Source organism: Peromyscus maniculatus, chromosome 3 (assembly GCF_049852395.1).
Source record: "Peromyscus maniculatus bairdii isolate BWxNUB_F1_BW_parent chromosome 3, HU_Pman_BW_mat_3.1, whole genome shotgun sequence".
Classification (NCBI taxonomy): Eukaryota; Metazoa; Chordata; class Mammalia; order Rodentia; family Cricetidae; genus Peromyscus; species Peromyscus maniculatus.
In genome coordinates, this window is record NC_134854.1 from 77622001 (window position 1) to 77641893 (window position 19893).

The window sequence follows — 19893 nt, forward strand, 5'->3', positions numbered from 1 at the left end:
ATAGGAAGCCCATGAGAAAGGGCCTCTGTCCATCCTGCCTGCCCCTTGCCTTGCTTGAGACACTTAAATAGAAGCTAGCATCTTCCATCTGAACTTTGAAACTAATATTTTTTCTCTCTTTCATTTTAGAGGTCTCAAATTTTTAAAGGGCTTTTTGACAGAAGTGAAGAATGGGGAAAAAGATATCCAGACAGCACTGAGTAAGTGTGCTTCATCATATTCTGATAATCTGCAATGAAACGAGATGGAGGCCCTGGAGGTGGGGGCAGAGCAGAGGGGACATTTCTGCTTCCATGGGTTTGATTTTCTTTTCTATTTTAATTTCATTTTTATTCATGGCTTCTTATATGCTTTCTTTAAAAGGAACCTATGAGAATGTGACTTAATGGTAGAGCATTTACCTAGCATGTGTGAGGCTCTGGGTTCAATCCCTGTCTCATAAGAACAGAATAAAGGGAGGAAAGGGAAGTACCTGTGCAGTGACCATGTCCTCCAGGTTGGACTTGGTAAGAATCAGTTTATCACCCTAGTTCATCATGAGGTTAGGTTTTCTTAAATGAGTCGGCAGGAATCAGTGTTTGAAGAGAAGTTCATGTTCGGGTGCAGGAAAGAAGGTGGGAGGGGAACCCTGAGGAGCTGGCCGTGGAGTGAGACTAGGGGCCAGCTATCATCCTGCACTCCTCCACATGTCCATTTTGTAGTGATAGAGCAAGATTGCAAGAAAGGCCTTTGTGCGAGGAGATTGACCTGGGTTTCCATCACAGCACGGTAACTAACATCAGGTGCTTCTTAGTAAGTAAATGCTGATAGGTGGGCTATGGGGTGGGGCATCCATCCGAGTGCTTTTGACAAACTAGACTTCATAGCATCTTCACAGTGCACTGATAATAACATGGCTGAATTCTCACTCTGTTGCATGAGTCTTTTTGTTTGCTTGCTTGGTTTGGTGTTACGGAGACACATAATTCCATGCCTCAGTCTCTCGGGTGCTGGAATGACAGGAATGTGCCAACACACCAAGCATAGCATAACTCTTGGGATATGCGGAGGGAGTGAAATTCTTGTTATTCTAAAGCCTGGATAATTATAGTGTTGAGACACAAAGTCAGGTATTAAGTAGCCAGGGTTATAAACAGAAAAGTGAGTTAATTCTGTGCCTTTGGGGAGGGTTACAATATTCTCTGTGGCACTTTTTTCATTTTCCTAGGAGGTATCTTTCCTCTTGGTACAAGTTGTGAGAGACACTGCCCCCTTAAGGTTTGCCCATCTATCCTGGCTGGAAACTGCTGGTGTGCCATGTGACAATTGGGCTGACAATTCTGCAGCACTTTAAAAATGGGCACAACTTAACTCCGTCAGTGCCATGTTACTCAGTGCAGAACCAAGATTATGAGATATTAAAGTACTTGCGTCAGACCCCATAGTCATCACATCACACACAACATTGGTAACCTACCAGAAGTAGGGCTTATTTGTCCAAATCAGAAGTAGAGAGCTCATGTATCTCAGATGCCAAACCAAAAATTCCTCTTCAGACCTGCTTCTTAGCGTGGAAATTTCCTACTGGAAGGGTGCTTTACTGGAGAAAGGGTTAGAGATGATGCTCTGTGCCTGGAAGGCCGAACACGTGAGCCAGGACAGTGCTGATGGTGCTCTTTGCTGCAACTGGGAGAAATGGATCCCCATGCTCACGGGGCTCTGCTTGTGAACAGGGGGGCTTTGACCTTGAGGTTCAGCCCTTCAATGCCATTCTGCATTTGTTTCTCCTCTAGTTGGAACTTTCCATGTTTCTTTGTTTGGAGGCAGGGTCTCATGTAGCCCTGGGTGGCCTCCAACTCAATATGCTGCTGAGGATCCCCTTGGATTTCAGATCCTCTTGCCTCCAGCTCAAGTGATGGGATTATAGGTCTGTATCAGTACTCTTGTTTCATGCAGTGCTGGGACTGGGGACTCAAACCCAGGGCTTCACACATGCCAGGCAAGCACTCCGCCCACAAGCTGCACATCCCCCAGCACTCTGGCTGGAACGTTCACTTGAGTTGCAGACAGGACCCAGAAGATGTTGACTCTGAAGAGAAACTTGGAAGGACAGATGCTGCTGTACGACTGAAAATGATCGTAGCCAGTCTTAGCTCTGCCTCCCCCACTCTCCCTTCAGTGCTGTTCTTAGAAAAGAAAGGGGAGCTGTGAATTCGATATTTCAATCTGACATTCAGGCTTATTTCAAAGGTCTTGAATGGTGTCTTTGTAATAACGGTAGTTTCCACTGCCATTCACTGTGGGGAGCTAAAATACCCTAGCCACCTCCCCCTTCAGACATGGCTGCAAACAGACATGATTTCATTTTTAATTCTTGGACCATTTCATACCTATGGTGTATTTTGCCTTTCTGTGTATGCTGCTGTCATCCTTTTCCACTCCTGCTGAACCCCTTCTCCACAAATGCATTCACACTTTGAATTCCCTTTTGGAAGTATAAAAGTCAGTGTTTAGCAGAAGGGCTTTAGAAAAGCCAGTCACAGACCCAGACTCTATGAGCTCTAGTTTGTCAGTGCGTGCTAAGGTTCTTAGGCACCCCATGCATGCTTGCTCACCCATGGCAAACATGGCCTTAAGAGGACCATGTACATTAAGTTGTTCACACCTTAAAGGCTCCTTGATACAGATTTCTTCTGGGACAATGGCTTTGCTTGTCTCATTTAAAATTATAGCCTCTGTAAGTGGAAGGGGTATCATGTCTGACTTGAGTTACGGTGGTTATGTAGATAAGAGTGTGTATGTGTGCAGGGTCCAGTGAGATGGCTCAGCAAGTAAAGGCACGAGCCACCAAGTCCAGTGACCTGATTTTGATCCCTGTAACCCACATATAGTAGAACTCTCACAAGTTGTCCACTAACCCTCACATACGTTGTTATATATAAACACACAAATATAGCATAAAAATTTAAAGATTATACAATTTATATGCTGCATAGGAGCAAATTAGCTTGCTTCTTTCAATTCTAAAACTGCCTTACTTGATAACAGCTACTATTAAATAGTACCCAACTATAGCCATAACAGTAGCTTCTAGGTTTTTGTTTGCTTTCTTTTCTGGCAGTTCTAGGGATCAAACACATTCTAGGAGAGTGTTCTTACACTAAGCTGTGGAATAATTCCCAACACTTGGAGGAAGTCCTGAGGCCTTACTCTGCACCCTTTGCTCTTGAGCTTGGAGTTAATGGGAGGGAAACACTTGGGTGGTCTCATTCAGCAGTGGTTCTGTGCTGTTAGTGTCTTCTGACACTCACTCAGGGGCATCTCAGAGGGCCAGATCGCAGCTGATAGGGTTAATGGTCTGTCCCAGGACCGAGCCATTTGTAGATGCCACAATAAAAAGGTTTTGAAAAATCTGCCTTGGCCGTGGAAGTGCAAAAGCTGCCCTGGGGTTCCGAGCACCATTGTCCTAAATGTTACTTGCTCAGCACTGTAACTCAGCAGGAAGGCAAATTCACACACCATGCCTCATGACAACTCCATAAATGTCAACCAAGATCTGGGCCAGAACAGGAAGAAAAGTTTAAAGGATACTAGGTCATATATTTAATGTGAAAGGCCATCCCAGACAAGGACAATTAAGTGAGAATGCAGAAGCAGGTATTTAAGATCAAATAAAAGCCTGACTAATTATTCTGAAAGCACGAAGGGGCAGGAATCAAGTTCTGCCCTTTGGAACTCCCAGCATGCCTTGTACTGGCAGGGTTGCCTAATGACAAGTTTGCTCATGATAGTGTCCAAAGTTGACATGGGGCATGTCTGGGTGCTTGTTCAGTATCTGCCCTTGGTTACTGAATTGATGCTTGCTCACATAGTTTTCATCACTAGAGCTTCACAAGAATTCATAGCGGTCTTTCTCGGTTTAGTTTTGGTTTCTTGAGACAGGGTCTCTCTGTAGTCCTGGCTGTCCTGGAGCTCACTGTGTAGACCAGTCTGACCTCAGACTCAGATCCACCTGCCACTGCCTCCCAAGTGCTGGGATTAGAGCTGTGTACCACTATGTGTCAGGTTCATTTATTTCTTTTAGAGGCAAAAAAAAAAAAAAAAAAATACTAAATACTGCCAGATTACAGAGCACACCTTATGATAATGAGAGAGAATTGCAGTGAAGACTAATGCTTCTCATTATTTAACTTTCTCTGTGTAACCAAACTGGATCAGGTTAGACTTCATCTTATTTCAGTTCAACCTCACATGACACAGATACTTGCAGCCCTAGAAATCAGCTAAGAACTTTTGACTTTTTTATGCATTTTTAGTTTATTTGTTGATATTGAATTTCATCTGTGATCTTCCTCAGCTTTTGTGAGGACCCAGCCAAAAATGTATCTTCTCTTCTGCCTCATAGCATGTGGCTCCCATCTTGCAGGAGGAACACTCACTGTCAAGATCAAGGTGTAGACATGAGGAACAACCACTTCCTCTGACTGGGCCAGGTGGGAAGACACAGGTAGCATGTGGTACACCTGCTCCCTTGTCCTTAGGCCAGCTGCTCATGCTTTTAGACTCACAGTAATCTTGTCTTCTCTACTTCCTGCCCTTTAGAGGGAGGGCGTGGAGAAGGCTTTCTAGACTGTTTGATATGGTGGTTTAAATGGCACAATGCAGGAAATGTGAGCACTCCGAGGCTGATAGAACACTGACTTCAGAGCAGTTTGCTCAGCCAGGTGCTTTGTAGCTGAGGGCTTGGGACCGGAACAGCACTGTTTGCTGTATACTATAAGGAAGTGAGTCTCGTTCTGTTAGTTCCCTGTCACAGATGTAATTGAGATGAGGATGGGTTTGTTGGCTGCACAAAATAATACTCTGTAGGGACATTTTCTGTGAAAAGGAGTGCTGTGGCTATCGCTCTGTATAAATAAAATGCTGATTGGCCAATAGCCAGGCAGAAAGTATAGGCGGGACAAGCAGAGAAGAGAATTCTGGGAAGTGGAAGGCTGAGGCAGAGAGACGCTGCCAGCCACTGCCATGAAAAGTGAGATGTAAGGTACCAGTAAGCTACGAGCCACATGGCAACTTACAGACTAATAGATATGGGTTAATTTAAGATATAAGAACTAGATAGCAAGAAGCCTGCCATGGCCATACAGTTTGTAAGCAAGGTTGGGTCTGAGTGGCTGCAGGACTGGTGGGTGAGAGAGATTTGTCCTGACCATGGGCCAGGCAGGACCAGGAAAACTCTAGCTACAGAGGAGAGTTTTTCTCTGGAATGTTGTGTATCTTAAGCCCCACATTAAAAAACGGTCGATTTGTGTGTGAGTTCGCGTGTGTCAGGGTGCACAGCATGCTGCAGTGTTCTGTTTCTTCTCCGTCAGATACTATAAAACCAGGGAGGACATATGTGAATGTTTTCACAACTGCCACTGAGCCCTAGGTAACTCAGAATCCATACTTTTTTTTTTTTTTTTTTTTTTTTTTTTTTGGTTTTTCGAGACAGGGTTTCTCTGTGTAGCTTTGCGCCTTTCCTGGAACTCACTTGGTAGCCCAGGCTGGCCTCGAACTCACAGAGATCCGCCTGCCTCTGCCTCCCAAGTGCTGGGATTAAAGGCGTGCGCCACCACCGCCCGGCGACAGAATCCATACTTTAAAGATCTTTGCCATTTGATCCCAACTTTTCCTGTCCCAGTGAACTGCTCCTGGTTGCACAGGTTGGCCCAATTCCATGAGTCTTTCTCATCTGTGGCCATCGCCCTCCTTCTGTATACCCTATCCAGCCTTCAAGATGCCTGAAAATCCTGGCTGCTGCACCGAGACTGCGTTAGTCTCTTCCTTTGGCACTATAATACCATCCGTCATATAAATGTATTATATGATATGATAATGGTATGTTAAAAGGCCAGCTCCTTCTGGATCCATCAAGTTCTAAGAGCAGCGGGTTGACTGAGTGTAACTCATCTGAAGATCCACTGCTTTGCAAGTGGAATATAGTAGATCAACACTGAAGTCTTGTTAAATGAAACAGCTTTTACTAGAGATATTCAGAGATTTGGGTTTTTCAAGACAGGGTTTCTCTGTGTAACAGTCCTGGCTGTCTTGGAACTTGCTTTGAAGACCAGAATGGCCTTCAAATCACAGATCTGTCTGCCTCCTAAGTACTAGTATTAAAGACATGCATCACTACTACCCGGCTACAGCAGATTTTCATAATGACATTTAATACACTGGCTGGATTAGGGTCACAGGAAAGCAAGGAGACCCACTACCTTCCCCCAGTAATTCTGGTCCAGGTGGCTCCTCAGACAGCTGAAAGGGTTAGAAGGTGGTAGCTGTCTTACTGGTTTTCCTCAGGGCTGTGTCTGGCACTGCCTGCCTGGGCTGCACTCTCTGTGCTGTGTGAGTCAGCATTGCTTTTCTCAAGACGTCATCACCAAAGCCCTAGGAACCATCTAAACTTCCCGCATGCCATCCCAGAGTCAGCCAAGTGTTGGCCTTACACGGAGGATATGTGTCTTGAACCAGGTCCTGGCCTGCTCAGACTGTATGCCTAAGAGGAAAAATTAAATGTAATCTTGGGCTCTCCTTTCAACTGTGTCTAAGAATTTCTCCATATTTGCATTTGATTTCTTTCCCTTCTGCATGAACTACTACACTAATGCTGACATCTCATCCTGTTCCAAACTCTAGCTAGCCAAGGGAATCTGTTGTATTTTAAATCTTATATATAAAAGTATGTTATAACATATATTGAAGTATTCTTTTATAGAAATACATTTTGTACAAATTCAAATTATGCAAAGTGAAAATGGTAATACACACTGAAGTTTTTAATAAATCCTTATCCAAAAAATTGGAATAGAAGTTGGCTAAAGTTACATAATTTCAAAGCTGTAGTAGGCTATAGACCTAAGCTGCAGCCACATGGCAGTGCTGGACTTAGAAGAGAGTGCAGTGTCCTGTGCACTGCATTGCTTTCCCACATAGGAGCTCATACGTGTAGTTCTGGTACCTGTTTTCTGTGCATCTGCTCTGGCCAGAGCAGAGCATGATTGTTCAGCCTATCACAGTATCACCTAAGCCTTCACTAAGTGGTCCAGTACCTGCACCAACACCGGATTAGCACAGGAAAGTAAATAGGTTTGGAATAGAAAACTCAGATGTGCTCAGGCAAAACATGGAGATAAAGGTTAAGCTGCTCCTGTGAGGCACTGTGCAAATAACCCAAGAATGCCATAAGCTCCTGGAGACAGTGTGTAGACATAGATCAAACATATGAAGAAAAGTGCATGGTGGCCTTCAGATTGTCTTCTGAGAATATATCTATTCTGTGGAAATGATGGAAAATCAGTTTTGAAATTTCTATATATTGAGTTACCCAATATTTCAAAAATGTATCTCTTGCATAAAATGCCATCCTTTGCTCTTGGACTTTTTAAATTAAAATTATTATATACCAGTTTTAAAATCTCACTTTAAAATATCTTGGGACCAAAATAATAGGCAGTTAACTTTAGAATACAGCATGTGAATAACTTTATTAACAGTTCTCCATATTTACTTTATAACTACCTTCAGGCCAATCTTGTCTAGACATTTTGTTTTACTTTGTTTTGTTTTGTGGGATGTTCTGTTTTGTTTTGAAATACAGTCTCCCTCTGTTGCTTAGACTGACCTCAAATTTTTTGGCTCAAATGACTCTTCTGCCTTAGCCTACCGAGTGGCTGGAACTGTAGATGTATACACTACTCATGGCTTTTCCATAACATTTTAGAGGTTCTGGGCTTTTATACTATATATCCAGGGCTAAAGGGTATTAAGACAAATGTTTGCTGTCTCAGGAACAGACATTAAAATTGGCAAGAACTTAGAGATTATTTCCCTAAGGGAGAGATGGTAATTAGAGGAGGTATATAAGCCTGGCTCAGGCTTAGGCTACATTTCAAAGAACTGTGTTTTAAGTTAATTGCATCATTCCAATTGTATTTAGTCATAATTTTCTATATCCTTTTCTCCCTACTTACTGCTTTATATATGAAACTTTCCCACTATGATAATAAACTGAAGTTCAGATACAGTGACCCAATATAGGTGAAAATGCCTATATTTCTTGAATGAAAGAAAAGGGGAAGAGGTAGAAGGGAAGGGGGAAGTCTGTCTGCACTCCTTTCGTTTGTAACACTGGGTGTGTAAAATCTTGGAATTAGATTTGTAGTACGCATACATTAAATAGTGTATTATGCAAATCACACCAGCATCTTACCATTCATACCTCACAAAATCTCTTTCTTTTCAAGATAACGCATACGGCAAAACATTACGGCAACACCATGGCTGGGTAGTTCGAGGGGTTTTTGCGGTAAGTCATTCCTGTCCTCTAAAGTTTGTGTGATCGGGAAGGTGTGTTTTGTTTACATGCTTGCTTTAGTTTTAGAGACAAAAATTGCTAGTTCATTTATGTTTATAGGCCTTTGGAATGTGGAAATGTCAGCAATAGAAAATAGCAATACTCACAAAGACTAGTGAAGACTTATGGATGAGAGCGTTTCAGTGACTTTAGAGTTGTGCCTCTGAAGTGGCCGTCTTGGGGGTGGGGGCATGAAATAAGAAACTGGGCAGCCATGCAGAGAGAGCTGGATGTAGGCTGTGATTTCAGATACCACCAAGGAGAGATGAGTCCAGCTCTGAGTTCCAGCCAACAACTCTCTTTGTTGCCCATTCTGTCAGCCCTGTTCATTCTCAGCTCTTAGTTCGTTTTTGTTGTTGTTTTTATCTTCAAATATTAACTCTGTGGGTACATGTCACTAGGCAAGGCTAGTGATCCCTCCTTAAACAGTTGTTATCACAGTGAAGATACTAGACACTTCTATGTGTGTTCACCTGGTTCCTGCCATTTCTTCTTCCTGGCACTTTGTTTTACCTTCTTAGCTTTTTAAAAATACATTTTTATTTAATCTTTTAAATACTTATCTAGTTTATATATTTCTTTAAATATATAGTTCTACTTAGACATATACCCACATGTTTATGGAATGTATATAATTAATTATATAAATTCTTATTTTTTACATTTAGCTATAGTATAATTCTGTAGTCTTTATCCATACTTAATAGATTCTGTGGTGACTTATGTTGTTTGTGGTGCTAAGGATCAAGCCCTCAGTCTCACAGGCTAAATAGGCACTATTACACCAGCCCTTGTTATAACCATTTTAATACCACGAGAGTCTGAGAAAAAATTTCTATTTTTAGTGGCTGCATAATAGGCCCCATAATTTGTGAGTTTGTTCATATGAGCAGCACAGAATCTACTCACACATTATACTAAAATCTTACTTCCCTAAACTAGATTGCTGAGTTGCCTATCAAATACCAAGCATTATATAAACAGCTTACAGTTTAGAGTACTCACCATGCACTAAACATTGTTTTCAGTGTTTGAGAGACATGAAGTTACTACTCTCCTAACACAGAGATAGCTCTTGTTTTCCCTGCTGTAGACAGAGACCTGACACACAGGGAGATAGCCCATCTGTAGCTGCTGACAGCCTTGACTGTAGATGAGTCAAGTCTAGAGCTTCCCTGGCCTTGAAGCCTCACAGTGACTCCTCAAACCGTCCATACTTGGGAAGGCTGATTGCATTTTCTAGTATGCCAACTAGCCAGTCTTGGTGGTTCAGAGCAAACATCTTTCCATTCCTGGAGTCTAACTGATTTACCAACCAAATGGTGAGCTCTAATCCTCAAACATGTCAAGTCTGAACAATCACCAGCCAAGCTTCTGCCACCAGCTTGCTGATACCCAGCTGTCACTTGACCTTCTTGTTTTCCTCTTCAGCCAGATTGGAGAGCTGAACTTAGCATTGGCCCTGCCTCTATTTCCTCGAGTGCTGGTCTGGCTCTAGACTAGCAGTTGTTTCCTTAGGAATTCTGAAGGCCTCAGCTGTCATCTCCAGCCTCTGCTCTCACCATGAGAACATTCAGTGTACTCCCCATCCCACTCTCTATCAACTGGACCTGCCGTCAATAGCTCTGTAGTCTTTCTTTCTCTTTCCACTCTCAAATTCCACGATAAACTTTCCTCTGTTTTCCATCATTTGAATTGCAGGGCCTGCCCTTTAGTTCCGGGAGATTTTCTACATTGTGTTTTGAATAACTACCTTGTTTTCCTTTTTCCGTGTCTCTCCTTTATACTTAACAGTATCTTCTGAATATACTTATATCTTCTGAATGTTAATTATGTGCCAGGCTTTGGGTGAAACAATTTTATATAATCTTAATCTTTAAAATAAGAAAAAAAGTTCAGCTACCTTCTGTGGTTGAGGAAAGTGAGGTTCTAGGAAGTTAAACACTTGGCTTAAATTCTTCACATAAGTATATGAAAAAACCTGAGATTCAGTGATACTAGCCACTCTTGCTTCACAAATGGGGAGGAAAGATTCTCAAAGGCTTTCAAAATATAAGGGGAACCATTGTAGATCCTCTGCTGTCTCAGGAGGGCCAAGCCTAGGGAAATTCAGAAAGGGGATTTGGCAAGCTGGGAATATCCAGGCTAGCCAGACTGTATCAAGAGGTGGAGAGAGAACCTGGGAAGTTGTCCACCGAGAAGAGACAAGCTGTGAGAAGCACAGAAGGAGCCTAGGTTCCAGTCCTGGCCCCAGAGTTCTGAGACTGACCGTGTTTATCCAAGATAGAGATAGAGACTGCATGGTTCCTACAAATGATGATTAAAATATCAGTCTAGAAGCAAACATTACCTCTGTATTAGTTACTGTTCCTCCAACAGCACACCCAACAAAAGCAATAAGGAAGGAAAGCTTGTTCAGGCTCACAGCTTGAGGGTACCATCGTGGCCCAGAGGCCACACCAGCAGGAGCTTGAGCAGCTGGTCACACTGCTTCCAGAGTCAGGAAGCAGAGAGGGGAAGTCTACTGCCTGCTCTTTTCATTTAGGCAGGCCCCAGTCCATGGAGTAGTGCCTCTCACAGTGAGAGTGGGTCTCTCCAACCTTAACTGACCCACTTTGAAACTCACTCACAGATGGGCTCACAAGATTGTCCCCTTAGTGATTCTGCATGCTGTCAGGTTAACACTATTGTCATCAGAAGTCTACCCTTTTTACTATAGGCTCATGGCCATCTCATCACAGAATGCATTCAGTCCAACTTCAAAAGTCTTCATGTTGTTTTCTTTAACAATTCCAGAGTTGCTCAAAAGTCTCTTATGAGACCCAGGCACTCTCTTTAACTTTTAGCCTCTGTAAAATAAAAAAAAAAAAATCAAGCTACATTCTTCTAACATACAAAGTAGGGCACAGAGTCAACATTCAATTGCAGGAGAGAGGAGTTGGGGCATAACATGGGAAAGTCAAACCAAAGTGAGACCAAATCCCAGCGGAGAAAACCCTAATTCTGAAGCTCCAAATGGAGCATCTAGGGATCATGATGGACTCATTGCACTCCAAAGCGCTTGGCTGCCCTGCTCCTGCAGCTCTGCTACCTGCAGCACATGGAACCTTTCCTCGGCCACCTCTAATCCATGTCTCCATTTCCTCAGTGGATATCTATCTCACGGTCCTGGCATCTCCAAGATCCTGAGTTCTCCATTGCAACTGGGTGCCACATTTGCAGCATTATGAGTGATCTCTCAGAGCCTTCTAGAAAGAATCCAATCTTGCCTCATATAGCTTGGCCTCAGAGGCCATCTGTAATCTCAGTCAAGCCTACATGATTCCCTCACTCTTGAGTCTGTCATGGCTGTAAAGCCTGTAACACAAGGACAGTATTTTCAAGTTTTGCTGTCAGCAGCAAGATGTGACCTGGCCTCCCAGTACCCAGTTGTATGGGCCTCCATGTGCCTTACAGGCTGACCATGGGGAAACACTTCTCTAGGGTGGTAGTTGTTTACCAAGAAACCTCTTTGGTGATGTTCTCAATTCAGCATCTCTTTTCAAGTGAATTTGTATTTATACAAGATGGACCAGAGCATGCCACAGCCTGGATGCCATCTGTCTTAGTTAGGGTTTCTTTTACTGTGAAGAGACACCATGACCATGGCAACTCTTATAAAGGAAAACTGGGATTAAAGGCATGCTACACCACATCTGGCTCTAAGCTTTTCTCTCTTTTTTTTTTCTTTTTGTTTGATTGTTTGTTTGTTTTTTTAAAGACAGGGTTTCTTGGCAACTCTGTCTGTCCTGGAACTAGCTCTGTAGACCAGACTAGCCTCAAACTCACAGAGATCTACCTGCCTCTGCCTCCCGAGATTGGCATTACAGGAGTGCACCACCACCACCAGCTTCTAAGATTTTCTTTAATTCTTTTTCACAAATTGGAAACTTAGCTGGGTAGGATCTTTCCCTGAGGTTACCACTCCCTTTATTCCATTTCTTAATCTGTTTATCTCCTTGACCACAGAATTTAGCTCTATTCCACTTCCTAGTGCTCCTTTTCTCCTCAATTTTTATATTTTCTTGCTCCTCATTATAAATCTGTGTAAGAGTGACCAGTAATAACCACACAACAGAGTCAATACTAGGCTGCTTTGAGAGTTCCTCTGCTGATAGAATTAATCCAAATTGCTTCACTTTAGCCTCAGGCAGACTTTTCAGACAAAGGCAAAAGGTAACCATTTTCCTCACCAAAATATCACAATAATGATCTCTAGGCAGCATACTAAAATTCTTTTCTGAAACCTCTTGAGCAAGCTCTCCTCCCCCCTCCGCACCCCCTCCCATTCAAATAACTCTTAGCACCACCGGCTTCCATTTTCCTACTGCTGTGGCCCATTAAGCAGTGCTTCAAGCATTCCACTGCTTTCCTAACCCAAAGTACCAAAGTCCAAATTCCTCCAAACAAAAGCATGGTCAAACCTATCTCAGCAATATCTAGACCCTGGTACCAACTTCTGTCTTAGTTAAGGTTTCTAGAGACACCATGACCACTCTTATAAAGGAAAACATTTAACTGAGGTGGCAACTTACAGTTTCAGAGATTTAGTCCATTATCATCATTCAGGGAGCATGGCGGTGTGCAGACAGACATGGTGTTGGAGAATTCTACATCTTGATCCAAAGGCAACAAGAAGTGAACTGAGTGTCACACTGAGTGAAGCTTGAGCAAAGAAGACCTCAAAGCCCGTCTCCACAGTGACACACTTCCTCCAACAAGACCACACCTATTCCAACAAAGCCATACCTCCTAATAGTGTCACTCCCTTTGGGGCCATTTTCTTTCAAACCATCAAACAATCCTATCTGATATTTCCTCTGCCTATGAGATTATCCCATTGCCTTTGAGTTCAGCCTCACTCGGAGTCTGAGCACAGGTAGAATGCAGCCAGATGATTTGACAGAATATAATGTGAATGGCCTCTAGTCCAGTTCCCAGTAGAGTTCTTATTTCCCTCTGAAACTGCATCACCTGGACCTCCACTGTCCACATTCCTGTTGGTATACTCATCTTCCAAATACCCACCAGAACAGTCCACCAAGCTCTGCTTACAACATCCTAAAGCTTTTCTAGTCTGAAGTTCCAAACTCTTCTGCATTATTTCCTCAAACCAGTTCCAAGGGTCTAAGAAACAGGAGGTCAGTTTCATCAAGTAACAACCCCACTCCTGGTATCAGTTTTTGTATTCATTACTTTTAGCATCAATGCAACAAAATATCCAACAAAAGCAGTTTAAGAAATAGTTTATTTGGGCTTAGATTTTGAGAATCTAGTCCCATACCCTGGAGCGTGAGACAGTTGGTCCCATTGCATCCAGTCAAGAAGTAAGAGAGATGCAAGTTGCTGTTTGGCTCCTTTCTTCTTTTTCCCATTGGGGACTCCAGTCCAGGTGATAATGCCACCCACATTTATGGTGTGGGTCTTCCTACCTCAGTCAGCCAATCTAGAAACTCTCTTAAAGACATGTCAAGTTGGTCTCCTGTCACGTTAACCATCATTCTTACCATTACAAGTTCCCTTCTTTATTAGAAAATATACAAAGAGTCCTAGGAAATAGTATCCATATTGAGAAATAATAGGAGATAAGAAGACAAATGAAGTGTGCATGCAAGTGAGATACTAATAAAATAAAGTGTCCTGGAAGGCTAGACAGACAGTATGCGCATGCTCACAGACAGATGTGCATACTGATTGTGAGGAGTCATGGCATTGTTCATCATTAAGTTGGCCCAAGTAGACCCCTACCTGTTCTAGACTTGAAGATTTGGTGCTTAGACCATGATTTTAGGCAATCTGTGAATTATGAATTAGAAGGGCATTCATATTTGTTTACCCTTGCTTTCCTCAGTCCTCCTCTCCTCCCTCCCTCCTTTCCATGCCTACCGTGTGTGTGTGTGTGTGTGTGTGTGTGTGTGTGTGTGTGTGTGTGTGTGTGTGTGTAAATATGCAAGTGACAGTTGTGTTGCAGATGCTCACAGGTAATTCTTTTGCAGTTAGCACTGAGGGCAGCACCATCCTATGAAGATTTTGTGGCTGCGCTAACCATAAAAGAAGGTGACCACCATAAAGAAGCTTTCAGTACTGGGATGCAGAGGGACCTGAGCCTTTACCTCCCTGCTATGGAAAAGCAGCTGGCCATACTGGACACTTTATATGAGATCCACGGGCTGGAGTCTGATGAGGTGGTGTGACAGCTACAGGACAGCACCTCCTAACTTCAGGGAATAAAGTTTGCTAAAGTGTTGTGTTGCCCTAGTTAATTTCAGCAACAGCTTTGATGCTCTCCAACTCCTTTCCTGGGGAGATAGACAGGAGGAAGCAAGACCTAGTGCTTTTATAGAATTGTGTTAATGCATATGTGTTTGGTGTTTTTAAAAATCAAGGTGCTAAATATTCAGTTCAACAGGCCTACTGGAAACCAAATCATAGCTGTCACAGACTTGAATAGCAAGTAATAAGAGCAAAATTGGCAAATGAATTTGTTGGGATCACATTTTATATTGTTCTGTTTCAGTTATTAGTTGTAATGGACCACCCAAATCCAAGCAGTATGCAGGACTAGAATACAAAGCCAGTGTTTAAAATAGCTTAGAAATTGACTGAGCATTGGAGGGAGTGTAAGCTCCTTTGTCAGAGACTTGCTGTGTAACGGTTTGTTATTTCTAGACTGTCCCGAGTGGGTCCCTTCTCTGTGCCTCTGCTGATGAGAGGGGCAGTGTAGGGAAGAGATTTTGATGGTTGTGGGAAAATGCTAACAAGGACTGCCGTGCCTGTTGTCAGGTGGGACAGTGGCTCCAGGAGATGACCTCACCCTGTGCTTGAGAACAGAAGAGAAGGGTAGGGAAGTTGTTGGGGTAACGAGTGCTACTCTTTGACAATACATTTCCTGTATGCTATCTGAATTGGACACCATAACAAAACAGTGACATTATAGAGGATTGCTGCTTATAATAGGAAGGTCTACTCATGTTCATGGAGTATCTTGTTTCTCTTGATTTTATTTTATTTTTATTTATTTATTTTTGGCCTAGCTTTATGAACTCTTCAGCAAAAAAGCCAGGTGGCTTTAAATGTGATCTAGATGACCCCTGTATTGAAGTCATATGATGTGCTGTTTGAAAGAACAGAGTCCTAGAACTTACCTGAAGAACCCCCTCTGGAGGTGAAACAGGAATTTTCTGGTTGATGACCTTCCCAGGCAATACTCAAGTACACAAGGTTGAAGAGCTACCCAATTGATTCTAGTTTTCAGAATTCCCATTCTTCTGCAAGAACCAAATGATCCATCCCCTACCCCAGGAGAAAGAGGGCCATCATTCAGGTCAAATAATTAAGTAGAGGGTGAGTAGACCAGCAGCCTGTGTGGCATTGCTTGTGGCATCTCTATAAAGAGGGACAAGGGGCCCGTGTCTCCCAGGAATGGACCAGGAGGGTGCATAGGGGAGAAGCCATGTGTGCCTTCCCCAGGAGAGGCGGCTTCCTCCTAGTAACAAGGAAGGATGTTCAAGCATACGCAGTCCCCAGAGGAAGGGAGCCCTTGCCAGGCACAGGTGAAGGGAGTGGCGGCATGCTGAGGCTGTGGCTGCGGCTGCGGCTGCGGCTGCATACACTAGGGCTCTGCAGAGAATTCGTGCAGGGAGAGGTACTGGTTTTGTCTTTTGTCTGTCTTCAAGCAAGTGGGCATTTACTCAGATTAATGAAGCAGTAGAGCTGGCCACAGCGGTGCAGGTAATCCCAGCTGTTGAGGAGTATGAGGCAGAAGTATCACTTGGGCCCAGGGTGTGGAGGAAAACCTGGGCAACATAGCAAGACCTTGCCTCTTAAAATTTTTAAGGAAAAAAAATTCAAGTGAAGCAAGCATTTTGCCTATATGAGAAGTTCTAGAAAGTAAACTAACAGGAGGAAGAGGCTGAAATTACTGACAGTGTGCTCTTAGCTCCCACAAGAACTTCATATGGATGTTCTTCCTTGGCTAGTGGAAATCTGAGGGACAGGCTAGGGCACAATTTAGACCTCCTGCCTTTGGCATAGCCTCTTAAAACCAGAAAAAGAAAAGGTAGCTAGTCTGCTTGTCTCCGAGAGTGGGTGTGACATCAGTGGACTGTGCTACCAGGAAATTGATGCTATGCATGGCTGCCCTAAGCAGCTGTGGGTGCCTCTGTGGTCTCTAGAGCCCAGGGGCAGGGCACTCTGAGAACACCTCGGTCTGCACTGAGGCTCTAAGTGTACACAAAAGGAAAGCTGCCTTGCAGGGCAGAGTTTGTAGATTCATTCCACCTAGATTAGTAGTTGTTGGTTGCTTCTCACTTTAGTTAAAGCTAGGGGTTTTGTTTGTTTGTTTGTTTTTCTGATTTTCAGTTACTTTCTAAGAAAGGAGTAATAAAAAAAAAGATCCTGAAAGTGCTCCCAGGAGCCCTTCTAAGAGCTCTGGCACCCCTAAGCCACTCTCATCCCAACAGGTGAAGAACTGGTGTGTTTGGTGACAATGCTCACCTGGTCTTCATTGCTAACAACAGTTTGGGATTATTTTCCTAGCCTAACTTGAAGGGAGAATCTGAAGAATAGGAAACGTGTCTCCCTAGACACCAGCAGCATTGAATGAGGAGCATTGTCTGACCCTTACAGAGCACTGCCCCACCCCCACCCCATGAAGCTCAGCTCCACATGGCTGGCATCAGTGTGCATGTGTCGAACCGAACAAAGGCTTTTCAATTGTGACAAGCCTTTTGTCTTTTGAAAACATCTGATTATAACTAAAACCTACTGAAAGATACTAACTTGGAGGTGTGGCACCTCTGAGGGTGGAAACCAGCTTATAACTGAGGCAGGGGTAATTTCCATGGCAGCCCTTGACACAGCCTAGAAGGGAGCCAGAAGGGTGCTCTGGGGATGTAGTGGCTTGTTACTATGTCCCAGTCATTCTGAGCATGGACGCATCCCCCAGTGTCACTTCCCTAGTGGGGAACATCATCTCTACCCCCTCTTTCAGCCTTGGGACTTTTTCCTTCTGTTACTGAGCATTGCTAGCAGTGACCTACCCCTCCCTCCCGCCCCCCCCCCTTAAGCTTGCCGCAGGGATTCCCGCTCCTAGCCCCTGTTTCCTCTTCTCCAGCAGCAGCAGCAGCCGCCCACCTGGCCCAGGATCTGTTACCTCTCTACTTGAACTGCCAGAGCTGAGGGCAGAAGCCGTGTTCACATTTGTAGCTGTAAGGTGGGGGAAGGTCACAGTGGGAGAGCTGAATGCCACAGGGAAAGTGCACACCTCTGCCTTTGTTCCGTGTACAGTTAATGTGTTCAACTTTCTACCTGCAGAGTCGTGTTTTTAGGTAAGAGGAGTGTGTGGTGAGATTGGTAAATTCAGTGCATTTTGTTAAAGGGAGAACAGCTGAAGAAGTTTTTTCTAAAGAAAACCAGTACAATTTTAAAGGTCGTGTGTATGGAGAGATTTCAGATAAAGCAACAGAGAAGTGAGAGGGTTTTGAGCAATACAAAATATAAGGCATTTTGGAGACTTTCTGGAGAACAATTTTTTTTTGTCTATTTCCTGCTAGACCCCTATGTCCTATAGGCACAGGGTCCCATTGTGTTGTGTTTTGAGTCATCGATTCAAACCACTGCTTCTGATGTAGTCATGGGTTTACAACAGTTCAAATCTCCACCCTCATGTTTCATTTCACTACTAAACATTTTTAAAATAGAAGGTTTCCAGATGTAGAATTTCTAACTAACTACAGTCTGTGATGAGCCATCCCTCACTTCAGCAATCTAACGTGTTTGGCCGTAGAGATCCAGACCTGAGATGCTTTGTGACACTGCAGTCTACGTGCTTGTGTGCAGCAGACCCCAGAAGTATACATGGAGTGCTGTATGGAGAAATGTGTTCTACTTCTATGTGATCCTTTGTAACCTGCAATTGCTTACTCAGGGGTTTCCCATAACAACATCAATATCCGATAGCTGCCTGATGGCATTTGAAGACTTTTTCCTTAACAAGGTTAGAGATGTATAATATTATTGAGGGTCCTTCACTGCTCCCTGGCCCTCCCCTGTGAATGCTCCCAGTCCAGCCCTGTCCTGCAGACCATTTACATGATTTATTGCTGCGCAGTTGCATTCAAGTAATCTAGGACATGATCAGCCAGTCACTGGTGATGCCTCTGGTACAGATGATGCATGCATTGATCTCTCTTCTCCATTGTCTATATATAGCCTTTAATGGAAAGGAAAAAAGGCCACTACTCTGTAGTGCAAGGTTTTCTTCTGAAATTCTTTCTTGTAAATTGTAAATCCTTGAGTCACTTTTTCAGAGTGAAAAGTGTTTCTAGCCAAGCTGTGGGGGCATAATATCCTACTTGTTTGAAATGTCTCATGTATTTAAACTGTGGTCAGTATCCTCCTCACCTTATGTTATGCATACCCCTGAGTGGGGTGGTCCCCTCACCCTGTGGGGGGTGGTTCCATCATTCCTGGCATGGATGACCTCATTACACAGCTGATCTCATCCACACAGAACCCCATGTGTGTGTCCACAGGTGTAGGTGGAGTCGGTGAAGAGAAGGGTGATCTAGACAGCAGATGAGCCAGCTACATGGCACGGGTAATGTATGATTCCCGTGTGTCATGAGAATTTCACTAGAATGTCATTCAACAGCCCAACTACCTCATGTGAAATTGGCTGTGGACAATCTGTGTTAGGTGAGAAATGTGTTCAGAGAAATTTATTCTGGATAATAAATTGAACAGAGTGGTGTCTCTATGAAGAAGAAACATGTTATACCAGATGCCAAAGGCTAAACTATACATAGATTTTCTCGGATTCCTTTCTACGTTAATGTTTAATTCCACAGTCTGTATCCTCATGAATGTTTGTAGTTTTGTAGAGCCATATGCTCTCAGTACCTGTCACAGAATCCTGTGTCAACCCCCTCATCTCTCAGTATTTTGAATGAACATCACAATGCTATAGGAAGCAAGTTAAACTATAAAAATGTCAACTTGTGGCTTCTTAATTTAATGGACTTTTACTTGGAATGTATTGGAGCCTTTTAGGACCAATTATTGAGTGAAAATATTGTGTGCAAATTTGTCTGCTTCTCTGTCCAAGTTGTTATTCTGTATTTCATGGGAAGTGGGGCAGGGGAGGGTTTTACTTCCTTTGGAGAATGTTTGAAAACATCTGTCAGATTTTTATATTCATTAATTACAATAAACATATTTTTAGAGTATTTTATTAAGTGTTTTTCAAAGGTATTGTATGAGTTTTGCTTAATTTTATATGCCAAAAATACGTATTTATGAAACACCCATGCCATGCTAGTCATCATTCTAAGTCCTTGACAAATATTAACACATTTTCTCCTACTAACTGTAAGATAGATACTCTAGTTACCTTCAAGTTACAATTGGGAGAACTGAGGCAGACTGGGAGGCCTTCTGCCTAATTCCCACAGCTGATGAAGACTGGAGACAGGCTA

At 43.2% G+C, this 19893-nt stretch overlaps 1 protein-coding gene across 2 annotated transcripts in view; it reads left to right on the top strand.

The window, feature by feature from the left end:
* Window positions 1-19649, top strand: part of Plekha8 (pleckstrin homology domain containing A8) — a 53814-nt gene extending 34165 nt beyond the window's left edge. For both annotated transcript variants that reach the window (XR_013049865.1, XM_076566836.1), the window contains exons 12-14: window positions 130-200; window positions 8268-8329; window positions 14413-19649. Coding sequence is in view for 1 of the 2 variants with exons in the window: in XM_076566836.1 (XP_076422951.1) it covers window positions 130-200; window positions 8268-8329; window positions 14413-14610 (331 nt within the window). In the remaining variant the exon portion in view is untranslated. The remainder of the gene's footprint in view (window positions 1-129; window positions 201-8267; window positions 8330-14412) is intronic.
* The last annotated feature ends 244 nt before the right edge of the window (window positions 19650-19893 follow it).